The sequence below is a fragment of the Colobus angolensis genome, unplaced genomic scaffold (assembly GCF_000951035.1).
Source record: "Colobus angolensis palliatus isolate OR3802 unplaced genomic scaffold, Cang.pa_1.0 Scaffold386, whole genome shotgun sequence".
In the NCBI taxonomy this organism is placed as follows: Eukaryota; Metazoa; Chordata; class Mammalia; order Primates; family Cercopithecidae; genus Colobus; species Colobus angolensis.
In genome coordinates this window covers 701,989-719,375 of record NW_012117221.1, presented here as the reverse complement: position 1 = coordinate 719,375, position 17,387 = coordinate 701,989, and the positions used below count along the sequence as shown (strand labels likewise).

General features: G+C 44.1%; 1 protein-coding gene across 1 annotated transcript in view; it reads left to right on the top strand.

Annotated features, from left to right (window-relative positions):
• Window positions 1-17,387, top strand: part of PTPN3 (protein tyrosine phosphatase, non-receptor type 3) — a 160,812-nt gene that overhangs the window by 88,840 nt on the left and 54,585 nt on the right. Inside the window, exons 6-10 of the mRNA XM_011954591.1 lie at window positions 771-815; window positions 4,350-4,402; window positions 11,415-11,535; window positions 12,674-12,761; window positions 16,293-16,381. Coding sequence (XP_011809981.1) covers window positions 771-815; window positions 4,350-4,402; window positions 11,415-11,535; window positions 12,674-12,761; window positions 16,293-16,381 — 396 coding nt within the window. The remainder of the gene's footprint in view (window positions 1-770; window positions 816-4,349; window positions 4,403-11,414; window positions 11,536-12,673; window positions 12,762-16,292; window positions 16,382-17,387) is intronic.

The window sequence follows — 17,387 nt, the reverse complement described above, 5'->3', positions numbered from 1 at the left end:
TAGAAGTCTCCCCAGGGCGCTTCCTGACCTGCGCAATGCTGCCGTCGGCCTCCTTTCTCCACTCCCCAGGCAGAGGAGCAAAGTCACAGGCCAAGGGGCCTGCCACGACTTACGCACAAAACAGGTCTGGGTTTGGAAGTTACATTTGCTGGTTGCCCAGAGATGAGTGCAGAATTCAGCTTGGAGGTCCTGGAAACTTCTAGTTGACCGATGTTTATGCTTTTGCTGATGCACCCACAGTTCCTGGGACACAGGAGAATGCTCAGCTGGGGGTCTGTACCCCAGCCAAGGAGGTATCTTCCCAGACTCCCCTCCTTTTAGCAACTTCATGCAGATGGAGCTTGGGTGGATGGATCCCGGCACGGTGTTCAGAACAGTGGCCCTGCCGGTGTGTGGGCGCTGCCTGTGCACAGCACCTGTGGTTTCTGGTCATCGAGGGCAGGGATGCTCACTGACAGCGGAACCCACAGTACCGGCCCATCTTTGGTGGGCTGTTTCCACCCCATTCATCCCTGCTCAGCTCTTCATAGGACAGCCTGCGCTGGCAGAAAATTGCCCCCACCAGTCAAGACATAGGGTATCAACATGAGCCATCAGTAATGACAGGGCAGCTTTGCAGAGCGTAAGGTAGCACCTGATACCTTGGACCAAAACCATATTTTTATGTATCTTTCACATGTACAGCTCTTGTCTTTGACTCATCAAACTTTCTTTTTTTTTTTTGCTTATTTCAGTTTGAGTATGAATTAATGAAAACAATTGTTTCATAGGCACTTGTATTTCTTACAACTGAAGATGGATATTTGTGAAGGAAGGTAATGAGAATTTTACATTTTTCTTTTCCTGTTAGGCTAGCAAAATTCCTGGTTTTAATCTAATGAGTGTTTATTTCTGGTAACAATATCAAATCTAAACAGAGTGGATGTGGAAAGCATCCTGTACAGCATTAGGCTTTGGACATCTGTTTTTATTATACCTCAGACTTGGCTGAGAGAAGCTAAGGATTGATAACTTTGTTTCATGTTATTTTGGTTTTATTACAAAGGATGCAGCTATCTTTCTGGTAAAGAGCTGAGAAATTTTAAAGGGAGGAGGAGACCCAGAATGTACAATGGGTTTCATTCAGGAAGGCAGATCGGGCCTAATTTAGGTCCACTTCTGAGCCCCTTAGTACCCACGGATGACTCATTTTCTCTCTGGGAGGCTTTTTGCTCATCTGCCTATCATTTAGTGCTTCTTGTGTTACCAAGACCATCTCAGTGACTAGAAGGGAGAGGAAATTCCAAGCCAGTGGTCCCTGAGCTACCTCCTTTCCTTGACTTAGGGAAGAAACTGCAGCAGGTAAACTGGTGGGAAGAGCACAGCTTATTCCCAGTCTCTTCACCACGCCCCCAACCCCTGTGAGTTTAGCCCTGGGGAGGAGGGTCTTCAGAGGCTACCAGCATGCTGTACTGTGAGGGAGTTGGAGTCTCATTGGGGAAATGACACCATATTCCATGAAGCAATTAGGAAACAATTAGAACCAATATGGGCAGTGGAGACCACAGTTGTCATAAGATTTCAGGAGCCCCTGCTGGTGTGAGCTAGAAAAGTCTTTGTAGATTGCTGGGATGAGCCAGAATTGGGTTGGGTAGAGAAGTGAGGAGGTGGATTTCCCTGGGCAGTGAGAAGACACCCCACCCCCGACAGTCCCACTTGGAAACCACATGCTGAGAGCTTACAGGAGAATAGAGAGGGCTGTTCGTGTCCTATGTAGGCGGGCATCTTACATCTAGCAGGCAGAAGAGAACTGTTGAAGGTTTTTAAGCAGGAAGGATGTGGCCATGTCCACAAAGATAGTATCAGCGTGCACAAGGGAAGACTGGAAGAGGCCAGGGGTGGTTCAGTCTGAATGGAAGGGAATGGACAGCCTTCAAGGAAGCTGTTTTAGCATCCATGCCAGAGACCTGGGGGCATGGCAGTGAAGTTTGTGGGGAGAGGAGGTGGAAAGATAGAAACAAGAGACACCCTGAGGAAAGGATTTCCAGAGCCTGTTGACTGTTGAGCACTTATAGAATTATAGAATTCTCATCACTTAGCTCATCCTCCCATTCAAGGTAGGAATGATTCACTTCCCCAGCACAATCTGCAGGTCTTCGGCCTTCTGCTTGATCACCCCCAGTGAGTGGGAGCTCACCCTTTCATGAGGCAGCATTTTTACATTTTAGGGTTACTCAAGGTTGAAATTACCAACCCCTCTCCTGGGTCCAGGCTGTCCTTAGCAGCTGTGGAAACCCATTCTATCCTTCTCTTCTGCACACACAGTCTCTTCCACAGAAAGTTTGCAGTCCCCTTTTATGAGACAGGCACTGAACTGTGCTGGCCAAATAAGGCCAGGGCTTTGCCTCCTCAGGAGCTTTTAGTCTAACTCTCCAAATACTGGAAATGGGTTGTCTTCAGTTTTTCTTCTCCAAACAAAATGCCCCTTGTTATCTCCATGTGAGTCAGGGCAAATCTGTTGAGGCCCACATCCTGGCTTAGATCTCTGGCCCTTGTCAGGTGCTCACCACCTCTCTGAGGAGAGGGTCTCTGCTACCGAACGCTTGTCTGACGTGGATCAGGCTATTTGTAACTGTGGGTCTTTTGACAGGCCCAGTGGAACATACTGAGCACTTTTCCTAAGTGTCAAGTTGTCCCGACTTGTTTGAGCTGTCCATGGTAGCTGGCACTCAAGGTGTCATCTCCTTCTTTCCAAGATGGTTGATCTCGTCCAAGCCCTTCACTCAGCAGGTGGAGACCCCAAAGCCCAGAGTGAAGGAAAGGGATGTGTTTAGGAACACGCAGCCGAGTTGAGAGCAGAACAGAGGCTTCTGGTGTTCCCTAGTATGTATTTGGAACACCATTCTTTGGAAATGTTTTTCTTTCTGACTTCATAGGATTGCTTCTTCCGTCTAGAGGGAACCTCCTCTGCCTCTTTTCTAAGTTGTTCCCCAAATCCTATTTACCTGCTCTTTCTCCAGCAAGGACACTGGCTTAGATTTAATCAAACCCCATCTTGTTAGGAGAGCAAAGAGCTGATACTCATCCTGTTTCTGCCTGTCTTACCCACGGGCTCTCTAGATCTCCAGATGAACAAACAGATGGTGAGATCCCTGGACCGCATGTGTAACCTTGGGGAGATTATTTGCAAGTCCCAGCAGGAACACAGCATCACTTGAGGAACGATGGGGGCCCCTCAGATAGGGAAAGTCGTCTTCGTATGCAGCTGCAGAACCAGCACACAGCACAGTGGACAGGAAGTGGAACCCCTGGAGGGCCACATTATCAGAAAGGTGGAGTGATTCCCATCTTGGGTACTTCACGGGCTGCCATAGAAACTGTGTTCTCCACTCCCCACTGGGTTGCTGGGAAGAATGTTTTTAAAGTCCCGCGGGCTCCCAGTGTTGCTGTTCAAGATTCCTCCGTTTAACGGAGCTCTCCCCACCCTGCAAGCCCTCCTTTCTGCCCTCTCCTAACCTGTTCTGCCCAACAGTGACCCCTGCTCCAGGTCTGCTGGTGAGCTCCTGGGCAGGCTGTGGAATCTGCAGTTGAATGCAGAAAAGAAAAGGGAGCAATCAGAGGATTCAAAATATGCCTAAGACAGAGGTGGAGTCATGGCAGAAACAGGGCACCTGGAAAAGCAGTGAGTTTAAGAGGAAAGGAGAACAAGGCCAACCCAAGTCCATGATTACTAGTGAATGGCACGAAGACTGAGAGATAGCCAGATCACTGAACTCTGTAGATCTTCAGGAGGGTAACTAGGTAAAGGAATCCAAAGTCATCATAATTAGTTAATTTAATTAAGGAATTGCAGGTTTTAAAATTCAAAATACTTTTCTACTTGTCCCTCCTAAGAGGATGTTACTATTTTAGAAAGAGGGTAATCAAGAATCAAAGAGTCATTAGAACTCAGGAATTTAGTTAGAGAGCCTTATGATGAGTCTCCGGTCTTTACTAGAAAGATTTGAAGGCTGCCCATTGATCTCAGAGTATAATTTTTTCACTTTTTTTCCTCTTAGAGATATGAGCCTGACCCTTCTTGACCAGCCAAAGCACTGGCCATCATTAGACCTTTAGCTTCATGGTATTTGCGATGGCTATGATTTTAAACATGCAAAGGTTTTATTTTAAAAATTTTTTAGTGTGTTACATTTACCTTTACTGTCTGAGATTGATTTGTCTCATAAAGTTGCATTTGTTACAGTTCATGTTCTTCTGTAATGGTTGATCAAAGCAAAGAAAGACATATGCTGCTTACTACCCATGATCTGTGAATGTTTCAGGCTGTTGTTGGTTCTTGTGACTTCACTAATACGTTTTTCTTCTGACAGGTTAACCTGCCCTCTTAACTCAGCAGTGGTTCTAGCGTCCTATGCCGTACAATGTAAGTCACAAAGGGAGCATTTCACGGATGGACAGATTGTTCTGATCAGTGTATGGAAAAAGTCACTGGTTCCTCCTGCTTGACCAAGTCCCTCTTCCCCAGGAATCCTGCTGGACAGCATATCTCTGGCTGTCCAGATAGTCCTGCTTTTACCCAGACTGGCACTCTCCGGTATCATGGGGATGTTGGATTAAGGAAGGTGGTTAAGGGGAAAGGAGTGAATGAGCTGTGGTGTGAAGTTTTCTCCAAGGGAGCCCATCAGACGGTAGACAGCTGTTGCACATTACATTTTCCAGAACCTTTGCTCAGGCATGTCATACAAATCCCAGTGGGACAAATACTTGTATCAGTCATCTCTTATACACATGGAAACCTAGACCCAGCTAGGTCAAGGAATTTGCTAGAAGTCACCCCTGCTGCTTCTTTGATGATACTCTAAAACACTGCTGGGATCTTATGAATTTCTTTTTAGAGTTTCAATATAGCTAATGGATTGTATATTGATCTATACCAGGGCTATTCAATAGAAATATCATGTGAGTCATATATGTAACTCTTAAGTTTTCTAGTACCCTCATTAAAAAGGGTAAAACGAAACAGGAGGTTTTTTATGTTTTATTTAATGCAATATATTCAAAATATTAGCATTTTACCTTAATGTAAAAAGTTATTAGCAAGATATTTTACATTCTTTTTTTTATACTAAGTCTTTGAAAATCAGTCTGGATTTTACACTGACAATACATCTCAATTTGGACTAACTGCATGTGGCTAGTGGCTACCATATTGGATAGAAAGTCCAAATGGAATTTTCTTCAAGGCTGGTTTAAACTGGAGTGGGAATCCGCTCGTTCAGTCAGCAAAACTTCATCGAGGGCATATTCCCTTCCACGTCCTGCGGGTAGATGCTGGGTAGGCATAATGAAAAGAACCAGATGAGATAGACAAATGAGAGCAAAATGTCACTTGATAGTGGCTAGCTTTGTGGTAGCAATACAGTTCATCAGCATAGTACTCAGGTAGAGCCATTTGCAGCTCAAGACCTAAGAAATCTGTACCTTCCCATAAGCCCAAATCATCTTGGCCTATTACCCTGTTGACCTACTGTGTGGTAGACAGTTAAGGCAGCAAGATGGTCAGGTCTGATAGCAGGCACTGGCTGAACTACACACTCTGCTCTGGTCTCAGAACAGGCAAAATAGCAAGAGAAGGCTGACCGGGACTGCTGAGGTAGCCCTAGGTCTGCCTACTTCCCTACCAGCAAAGAACAGAAATGAGGGAGGGGAAGAGCAAGGTGGCTGGACCTGCAGCTTACCCACCCATCTGCATGGAACCAGGAAGTGGAGGGCAGGGGACATCAAAGATGACCACCTGTGATCCTATTCACGAGTAAGACGAGACCCAGAGTTAGTCTCTCCATTGATCCTGCATCTCCTCTTCCCCTAGTGGGAAACTCAAGACAGGTGAATGGGCCTGGGTGGATTTGAACCTTCCCTTCTCTCTACAATATGCCTGGGACAGGCCCGGCCATGTCACATCCATATGGGAAGTGGCATGGTCACCAGTCAGCTTGTATTCTTATGATCTCTAGATCTTGTGAACTCTGTCTCTGCCAGGCCAATCAGCTGAGGAGACTGAGCTTCCCCATATCTCAGAGCGAGTTTGGTGTTCACAGCCTGAGCTTCAGGTTTATGAGGCAGGAGCACTAACTAGAATATAGGCACATTCAATTTAAATCCTGGCATCCCTGTCCAGGTGTCGTGGCTCACACATGTAATCCTGGTACTTTGGGAGGCTGAGACGGGAGGATCCCTTGAACCCCGGAGTTTGAGACCAGCCTGGGTATTATAATAGGACCCTGTCTCTGTGAAAACTAAAGATTTAGCTGGGCATGGTAGCGTGCACTTGTAGTCCTCATACTTTCTAAGGCTGAGGCAGGAGGATCACTTGATCCCAGGATGTTGAGACCAGCATGGGCAACACTGTGAAACCCCATCTCTACAAAAAGTAGAAAAATTAGCTGGGTGTGGTGGTGCAGTGCCTATAGTCCCAGCTACTAGGGAGACTGAGGAGGGAGTATCTATTGAGCCCCAGAGGTTGAGGCTGCAATGAGCCATAATCATGCCACTGCACTCCAGCCTTTGTGACAGAGTGAGGCCCTGTCTCAAAAAAAAAAAAAAAATTCTGATGTCTCTGGTAACCAGTTATGTGGGATTGCCTCTCCAAATCTTGGTTTTCTTACCTGTGAAATTGAGGTAACAAGTGGTTTAAGACAGCTCTCAATATGGCTACTTGGTTCAAATTAAGCAGAAATGTGAAGGTGATCTGTAACTAAATATTCTTTATTGTTGGACCATCCCTGGCTGAGTCACTGAGAACTGGACTGGAGCCATATACGTAGGTCTTGCCTTTTCCACTTGTACCTGCCTGACTTTGAGCTTCTCGAGACCTCAGTTTCATGACCTGACACATGAGGATAATAAGTGTCTCCTTCAATGGTTGTAGTGAAGAGGAAATGAGTTACTGTATGTAAAACTATTAGAATAGTGCATGGCACGTGGCAACTGTTAGCTCTTACTGTATTTTCATTATCTGCCCAGAAGAAAGCTGTCAGGGAATTGCTTATTGTAAACAGTAAATTCTATTTAGAGTAAAATTTAAGAACCAAATAATTCTGTGCCAGGCTTTAGTAGTCAGATTCCCTTCTGCAAAGAACTGATAGAATGGGGGCTAACAAAGTTGTGGGCACCTAAAAAGTACAAACTGGCTTCAGTAGAAATATTAACATTGCTATCAAGCTAATAGAATCATGGCTTATCAGGCAAGCAGTTTTAAGTATAAGCTTTTATTCCTCCACCCTCAATAAATATATATATATTGCAGAGCATACATTTCTTTAAGATTAATACTTGCACCAGGCGTGGTGGTTCACGCCTGTAATCTCAGCACTTTGGGAGGCTGAGGCAGGTGGATTGCTTGAGCCCAGGAATTTGAGACCAGCCTGGGCAACATGGTGAAACCCTGTCTCTACAAAATATACAAAAATTAGCCAGGTGTGGTGGTACACCCCTGTAGTTCAAGCTACTAGGGAGGCTGAGGTGAGAGGATTATTTGAGCCCTGGAGGTCGAGGCTGCAGTGAGCCATAATTGCACCACTGCACTCCAGCCTGGGCAACAGAGCGAGACTCTGTCTCAAAAAAAATTAATTATTGTATATGAAATTACTGGATCAAAAGGTATGCCTACATTTTATGCTAGGCATAAAATGCTAAATTGTTTTAGCTAAATTCTTCCTGCTAAATTCTTCCAAGAGAAGCATCTAATATAAAGTCCAGCACAGTGGTTTGCACCTGTAATCCCAGCTACTCAAGATGCTGAGGTGGGAGGATTTCTTGAGCCCAGGAATTAGAGGCTGCAGTGAGCCACAATCATGCCACTGCACATCAGCCTGAGCAACAGAGCAACCCCATCTCTAAAAAAAAAAAAAAAACAAACAGTGATCTGCAGGTAAAGTACCCGAAAATACACAATGGTGAAAAATTGTTACTGACCTGTCAAGGCTTTATGAGGCTCAAAGAATAAAGTATATTTTTTGGAAATATATGTTTATTCCAGAATGTTCCCTGCACCTCTGCCACATAGAGGTCTGCACCAGCCTCCGGGTGCACAGATGGATAAAACACACTGCTCTCCCCAAGGAGTCTACAGCCTGTAGGGAGGCAGATGTGGATGATACTAGCGGTGGAGATGGCCACCAGGGATGCACTTCATCCTGCTTGGGGATGGGGGGAGAACATCTGGGAAAACATCCTAGGAATGACCCCTGAGAACCGTCTCTAAGATCAGGTTGGAGTTGGATGAATAGTAGGTAAAAGACTTTCCCAGTACAACAGCCGGGCAGCTTGAAATGCTGTACATTGGAACCTGGGATATACCCTCTCTGTGCTGCAAAACATAAAATACTGTCAACCAGAAGAAAGCATGGAACTTAAAAAGACAAGGTATTTCCCACATAAGCACTTCCTTTTTTGTTTGCTATAATTAACTTTTGTATGTGTTGCTTTCTTACAGATAGGAAAATGGATTACTTAGGAGTTTGGAGCATATAGTATAGTAAGTAGGTAAGAGTAGGGACAGTGGTCAGAGTCTAGCCTCCAAATTAGCAGCTGAGCAACTGTGGCAGGCCCCTTTGGGTCTGTTTCCTTATCTGTTCAGTGGGGATAAAAAGCATTGCCTATATGACAGGGTTATCATGAGTATCAAGTGGGATGATGTCATTGAAATCGATGTGAAACCGCCCTGTGTTTTGCAAATGTTTGTTTATCACTGTTTAACTTTGTTTCCCCCTAGTGGTTGGCATAGAGCTTTGCACAGAGTAGCCTTTTAGGATTTAAAGGGAAAACCACCCCACAGGGAGGCTCATTGGTTGTGTTTGAAGTTCAGAACATTTGTCAGCAACTTGCCTAAAGAGAGAACCTTGCTGTTCATGTTTGCAGAATGATACCAGGGATGGGACTGTTAACTGGTATGATGGATAACCTTATTGGGATCCAGGAGGATCTCCATCAGCCAATGAAACCAACGGAGTAAAGGTTCATGGGACTCCACCTTGAGACTCAGGAAAGTCATTTACAGCATTTGGTTGGCCTTTGGGGACATGACTGCTGTCATCAAATGACCAGCAGCGGCTCACAGGCCTGGCAGGCAGGCTGGTGAGGTGGTAGGATCTCTAACTGGGGTTCAGATCACCTGGGTTCTGATCTTGACCCTGTCCTAAAGGTCTCTTTTCCTTTCCAGACCTCAATTTCTTCACTCTTAACATGAGGACTTTGAAGGAAGTGATTCTAATGCTTTCTAGCACTTTTCCTCATTGGGCATGCTGTGTCACGGCATTTAAGTGATTTCATGTGAACACATTATGTACACTTAACCCAGCACAAACTTACCAGCCACATAGCCTTGATGTTTCTTTCCACAACTTGGCCACATTTGACTGACCTTAACAGCCTCTGGTCTAACCTTGACCAAGTCTGCATTTGTTGGTCACTTGGCTGTCTGCCCTTTTCCCCTTCCAGAATTGAACTTTGCATCAGCCTCTGTACAGATCAGTTCTGAGCACCCAAATTTCTGAGCACCTACTGTGTGCCATGCCTGGTGCTGGGCCCTAAAGGTGAGTCTGACCCAGTCCCAGCATTTGAGGCACAGTGTAGGAAGGAAACAGATCCCTTCGTTATGGTGTGGATCTCAAAGAGCAGCCCTGTGGTGTGAGGGCAGTTAGGTGAGCAACGCTGAGTGAGACATAACCTTTGCATCTGCCCTTTTTTTTTTTTTTCTTTTTTGAAACAGAGTCTGGCTCTGTCACCCAGGCTGGAATACAGTGGCGCAGTCTCGGTTCACTGCAACCTCCGCCTTCCGGGTTCAAGCGATTCTCATGCCTCAGCCTCCCAAGTAGCTGGGATTACAGGCATGCGCCACCATGCCTGGCTAATTTTTGTATTCATATTAGAGACGGGGTTTCACCATGTTTGCTAGGCTGGTCTCAAACCCTTGACCGCAGGTGATCCACGCGCCTTGACCTCCCAAAGTGCTGGGATTACAGGCATGAGCTACCGCGCCCAGCCGCATTGCCCTTTCAACTTTGTGGTGAAATTCACCCAAGCAGCCACCTGTCTCACCCACTTCCCTTTTGAGATTGGCCACAAAGTATCACCATGTCTTTCCCATACTCTGCCCTTGTAGCAGAGAAGAAGTTATTTGATTTGGAAATCTTTGGTGTTGAATTGAGAATCCTCAGGAGCCTCCTGGCATTGCGGCCAGCTGCAGGAAGGAATTCTTTAAAATATTTGGAAAGATTAGGGCTAGTTTTTTTTTTTTTTTTAAAGATGAAGTAGAAGCTTTTTTTTGTTTGTTTGTCAAGAAAATGGAATACGAGATCAGTTACCCCATTAGAACTAGAGATTATCTTCTTCTGTTTTTAGACAAATGGGAAAACTTTGTGGAGAAAGGAAATGGATGTCATCAGGTCCCATAAGCCTGGTCCTTGGCTCTTCACTTGTTGCCAGCCTTTTTTCCAGTTTCCTCAATGTTCTAGACACCCAAATGGTTTGAGTCCTTGGGGTAGCCATGGACACTTGTACAGGTTGAACACTGCACAACTCTCAAGAATGCCCATCACATCATAGGCATCAACAATTCATTTCACGTTGGCAGACAACAGTCAAGGGTCTCAAGGGAGCAGTACCATTTGGCCAAGGGGCTAGTCTCAAAGTCACCCTTCCTTTTCCCTCTGCACCTGCAGGTCCCTAATGTGATTCCCCTGATAGCCCCAGAATCTCTCTTCATATCTTCTGACTCCCCTTAGAATGTGTCTTTCTCCCTAGGAACTTTGCTGTTGCCTGAGCCCTGACCATTCGTCCCCACTCACTCCCACCCCTTGTCCCTGTGGCCTCTGAGCATACCCTGGTCCCCTTTCTTCCACGTCTCCCTGAATCCCAGGTGATGGGTCGGGGTGCAGAGAGTGGTCAGGTCTGCATGGCCTCTCTTCTGCCTACAACCAGTTTTTAGAGCAGATTGGTCCAGTGTTATGGTAACCTTGGGGTATGGCAGAGAAAGCCTGCACCGGGCGTGGCATACGAATTGTGGCATTTTCTTTATGTGTTCTCTATCCAGTGGCATGAATGCAAACTGCTGTGCTGACCACAGTATATGGAAGAGGTATGGGATTAGAACAGGGCCTAGGTTCAAACACCATCTCCCGATTTTCTCCCTCTGTATCCTTGGGAAGAATGAGAATTTGGTTGGATCATGTGTAATAGTATCTTAGCCCATAGTGAAGGCTCAGATAAGTGTGGAGTCTGGAGCTAGTGAGAAGCTTCAGTTCATGTGGTGTAGAACTTACCGGAAGAGTATTTGCAATTAATGTTATTCTGGTGGTGCTGTAGATGCTTATAAATACAGACCATATTAAAAAGGCAAAACTAATTATGATTTTCCCCTTATTCTGTCTTGATAGCTCATTTTGGAGACTATAATTCTTCCGTACATCATCCAGGCTATCTTTCCGATAGTCAGTTTATACCCGATCAAAATGATGACTTTTTAACAAAAGTCGAATCTCTGCATGAGCAGCACAGGTGAGGGGGCTGGGGTGGCCTACTTTGGGAACTTGGGTTGGGTATTTTCAGACATCATATCCCTTTGTGTTTGATGCAACCTCTTTCTTTTGTGCATGAATCCTCTTTCAAGATGTCGGGGGTTTTTGAACCTTTGAGCTGGTATGGTGGCAGATATATTTGGCATAACTAGCATTTCTGTAAAGTGTAAAATCCAGTAAGAGTTTAGGGTGATGGCTGCTGCATCCTTTTCAGGATGTCATTGAAATCAGTAAATTCCTGAAGGAAATGCCCATTTTGAAATCTGATTGCCCCACCAATGGACTGTACCAAGGTAAATCTCTTAGCAGTTTACCACATTTGATAAAACAAGCTGTTCCTTCAGGTCTTGTTAAACAGACAGACAGATAGACATGCAGCGCTGACCAGTCTCCTGTGTTCAGTTCGTGAAAAGTGCTCTATGTCCACGTGAGGAGCATGAGTCTTCTGCAGTTGCCCCTGCATATTTGTTGCGAGCCTCAGCTCCAACACATATGCCCAATTCTGGCTGCTCTTCCCCTTCCTCATTTCACTTAAAGCTACAGCGGCAGCTGTTCAGTCCGGGTCAAATAAAGGCCACCCTGACCAAGAAGGCCAGCTCTCAAGGGGCTGCTTTCTTCTTGGGAAAGCCATAAAAACAAAGGCCAGGCAACCACGCGTCCTTTTAAGAAGCACTGCCAAACCTCTCTCCCAGAATTATTCCCAGGGCAGAAGTCAATGTCCTAAAATAGTACGGGGCCAGTGGCGTTTGAAAGTTTGAGGCCACTGCCAAAAGAAGAGATAAAGGCAGAGAGACCTAAAGATTCCCTACGAATTAGCAACTTGGAATAATTAGGGCAGGGATTCTGAAAGGTAACGGTCTTCTACGTCTGAATATTGAGAGCCCACTAAAGGAAGTATTATTTAATTTAAAAACGAGAGGGTTAGAGGGAGTCAAATTCAATGGATAAGAAGAAAAACTTGCTTTAGTAGAATTTAGTATTAGATTGCTTAAGATTGATAACATAAGGCATTTAAATAACCTTACAGAAATGGTATCAAATGTTCTAGATTTTTTAAAAATTGGAGACAATGCCCTCTATTTATTGGATGAATTCTGCTTTTGTCTTTTCTTGTGTAGTGGGCTAAAACAATCAGAAGCAGAATCCTGCTATATCAACATAGCGCGGACCCTCGACTTCTATGGAGTAGAACTGCACAGTGGTAGGGTATGTATTCTTGTTATGTCTTGGATCAAACATTATGTTTTTATTTTAATCTCTGAGAGTTTGAAAACTTCTTTGATGAAACCATTTCTTTTTCATTGTAACAGGACTTTTAAAAAGATATTTGGAAGGTTTATTAAGTAATACTGAATTTTTTGTTGGTCATTTGTCCAATTGCTTTTTTTAATGTTTGCTTTTGTACTTGAAGACTTTCCTTTTGAGAGGTTAGGAGCTTAGAAACTGGTAATTTTTGTAAGACCATTTTATATTACGGTTTTAAAAGGCAAAAAATAGGTATAAATTCATTTTTCAAGTGACAGTTTAAGGGGCCAAGATTTCTACTTAATCTCAAGTGCTGCCCAAATTGGAGCTAGGTACTCAAATATGATAGTTTTTTTTTAAAAGACTATGGTGGTTTGATTGTGAAAATCAATAAATATTTGAAATTAGTTGTGACCATTTTAACAGGATTTACTAACATCTGTCATCTGCCAAGCAATTTCTATGCACCAGTGGATTATTTCCTGCAGTAATACCATGAGTTCCGTGTATTATCATTAACCCCATTTTACAAATGGAGAAACTGATACTCAGGGACTTAACCGAGGTCACACAGCACACAAGTTGTAGCTTCAGCACATGACCTCTCACTGTCTAATTAGCATCTGACCTTTCAGCAGTGACATACGTTTTCTACCTGATTGGCCCATATCATATCCAAAAGGAAGCAAATATTAATTGAGCACCTACTAAATACTAACCTTTATCTAGATGCTTTCATATGAGACCATAAGGTCTCTCATACGGGATCATAGAAGCCTTGTGAAATCGACATTCTAGTTATCCCCGTTTTATAGATGAGAAAACTGAGGCTCATAGAGATTGAGTAAATGATCACATTTTAAATCTATGTATTTTCATAGTTTATAGAAACACTTTATTTTTGTTTCACTTCGGTCCCTTTACAGTCCTGTGAGGTAGGCAAGTTGTGATATATAGGAAATAAGGAAGGAAAATGATCTTACAAAATATCAGCTTTGGGACTTGACCATTCATTTTTATTCCATTTGCAAATAATATTTTATCTTAGATAGACTGTTTCAGAGAACTTTAGTTGTTGGTGAAGTAAGACTTTATATCTGCCTGAGTTGAGCTGTGCTCTCCCACCCCAAGAACTGTCAGTGAAATGACCCTCAAGGGCTGTGAGGCCAGATGATACCTACGTGGCTAAGACCCCCAAGGTATCAGAGGGGGTTTGGTCATGCTAGGCTATTCTACATGAACTAAAAACCCCTAAATCTCCATAGCTTCATATCACAAGGTTTATCTTTCAGTAATTCAAAGCTTGCATTGAGTCCAGGAGTCTTCCAGGGCAGCCCCCGACCCCATCCATTGCAATAACTCAGCAGTCGAGGCTGCTTCCATGTCATGGCTGTCTTACCATGTGGCCTCCATGTTTGTCACAAGGGAACAGGAAGCTGCAGGGTTACACACCAGCTCTTAAATGCTTCAGCCCGAAAGAGACATACATTCCTCCTGCTCAGAGCACAATGGCCAGAACTAGTCACCGGGCTCTGCCCTCTGCAAGGGGAGCTGGGAAATGTGGGGTTGGGCCTGGGAGTTGAGTGGACAGTAACTGTGCTGCAGGTGTTGAAATGCATGCTGAAAGACCACAGGATTAGGAGATTTGAGACCTGGTCTTTGGCCCACCCAAACCATTCATTTATTTTCTTGTTCACTCAGTTTTGATTTCCTTTGCTAATTTGTTCTGTCACACCTGCTTCATACTCCCTCTGTTGTGATCTCAAGTATCACATTTAAATGCAGTTCTATCCTTCATCAATCAAATTTGGTTTTGTTGTAAGCGTGTGATTTCTGTTGGGTACTGAAAGTGAGTACTCTCTGGACTCTCCACCATATCAGCACTGTTTTGTTTGTCCAGTTTCTCTAACTCCATGTTCACATTGCGGTTCACAAATGATCTGTCCCACGGCAAAGGGGAATGGACGTTTCTTATGCCTTCCACATGCCGAACTCTCTTCTAGAAGCTCCACATGCCAAGCCCCCTTCTAGGTTTTTATCTTCTCTCATTTCGGCCAGATAAAAACCCTTCGAGGTGGGTTCTATCATCTTTATTGTACAAGAAGAAAAACTGAGTCTCAGGAGCCCAAAATAATACAGCTAATAGGTGCCAGACTGAAGGTTCACACTCAGTTGTAACTGACTCAAACTGTGCCCTTTCTTTATAATTACTAGTATCTGGGCCAGGCACAGTGGCTCATGCCTTTAATCCCAGCATTTTGGGAGGCTGAGGCAGGAGGATCCTTAAGCCCAGGAGTTCAAGACCAGCCTAGGCAGCATAGTGTGACCCCATCTCTACAAAAAATAAAAAATTAGCTGGGCGTGGTGGCCCATGCCTGTAGTCCCAGCTACTTGGGAAGCTGAGGCTGGAGGATCAGTTGAGCCCAGGAGGTTGAGGCTGCAGTGAGCCATGTTTGCACCACTGCACTCTAGCCTGGGCATCAAAGTGAGACACTGTCTCTCAGAGAAAAGCCAAACAAACAAAAACCAAATATCTGATTGGAAAAACAAGAAAGTAAATGACTCAAGAAGAGGAACTATTTTGTTTTTAAATTTTATTTGTACTCACCTTGTTCTCAAACAGATTTAAAACAGCTTGTAGTGGCTGTGTCTTCTGTATCCTCACTGTCCACAGCAATGCCCAGCGCTTAGGCTTGTATAAATGTTGGATACATTGGATTTAGAAGCAACATTTTTTTTTTTTTTCTTAAACAGGGTCTCCCTCTGCTGCCTAGGCTGGAGCATGGTGGCACAATCATGGCTCACTGCAGCCTCAGCTTTGCAGGCTCAAGCAGTCCTCCCACCTTAGCCTCCTGAGTAGTTGGGACTACAGGCACGTGCTACCACACGCAGCTAATTTTTTGTGTTGTTTTGTAGAGACAGGGTTTCACCGTGTTGCCCAGGTTAGCCTCAAACTCCTGGGCTCAAGGGATCCACCCTCCTTGGCCTCATAAAGTACTGGGATTATAGGCGTGAGCCACCTCACCCAGCCAGCATTTATTTCTTAAGTAGATTTAGAATCAGCAGTTCTAAACTTATACATTTTCATCATCATTTCGTAACAGCTAAAGCCTTTACAGTAATGGAAATTGAGATTTGTAAAAAGCTTTGCAAAGGGGTGAGGCCTTTCTGATTTAGTGCTGATTGTTGAAAATTTAAAGCTTGAGTGTTCATGTAAATGATTCCATGGAATGAGTGGGCTTATTTGGTAACTTTCTAGACCAGTGGCACCCACATGTTGCTTGACAGGCTGTGTTCATTTTAGAAGAATTTGGTACTTAGTACTTGGATCTTAAGTATCTGTTAAGTGGGGCTTTTTGCCTGTTTTCAGAGCATTTTCCCGTTTGGAGCCTAAACATATTACTATTTATAACAGCGTGGGTGCTTTAAAGTCACCAGAGGGCAGAAGCATGACTGTAACACTCTGTGGATCTGAGATCTTCCTTTTTACAGGATCTGCACAATTTAGACCTAATGATTGGAATTGCTTCCGCGGGCATTGCTGTGTACCGAAAATACATTTGCACAAGTTTCTATCCTTGGTAAGTGCAAACAGTTCTCATTATTTTCTGAATCATGCTTTAAAAATATGCCGAACAAAAGTAATGTTACCTCCCGTTCTAAACGTTTATTTCTAAAGAAAGGATAGCGATTCCCCCCTCTCTGCCCGAGTTTTAACCTCTCACCTCTAAATTTGATCCAGATTTAGTACTTAGGAAAATTTGAGTTTGGTTTTCATTAGCATTCCCCTCCCCCAACTCACCCTGTGGTTTGGGATACTCTGGAAGCCTGGTGGATAAAATGGCAGAGGCAGGCCTTGGCATTAAGGAATTTTTCCCGGGTAGTACATAGGTCAGAATTCAGAGAAGAGCTTTCTCTGGGCAGGAATCATAGTTTCAGTTCTGTTCCTCGGTTATTAATTGGACCTTTACCAAGTGTCCAGCTCTGTTCTAAACTCTAAAAGAACCCAAAGACATGTACAACTGAGTGCTTGTCCTCTGAGCTCACAGGCCTGGTAGGAAGAGACCTGTAGGCCAGCCTGTCCCACATTACTTGTGAGTGGAACTGAATTTTGGAGAGATGTTTGAGTTTAATGTGCCAGGCAACAGGGAGCTTTCTTAGGGGAAACACCACTAAAATAATACCATCTACATAATGATAGCATGACGGTGCAAGGAATGGGCATAGCACGCATCACCAGGAAGGTAGAGGAGAGTGAGTACCGCAGATGGCAGGAGATGCAGATGGAAAAGGACAAACGGGGAAGAAACATGGAGTTTTGGCAAAACAGTGGCAGCAAGGAAGGAAGTTAGGAAATGGGGATAAGAGAAGATTTGGTGCCAGGTATGTGCCACACAGAGTTTGACCTTTGACGTCTAAATCTGCTCCCCAGCTTGGGAACATAGAATTTCATTACCTGAAACACAAAGATATTCATCACAGCATTATTTATAACAGGAAAAAAACCTGTAAGTAACTTAAGTAAAATTATGGAGTATTATATAATAATATATATAATATTAATGAGTTAATAATATAATACTCATT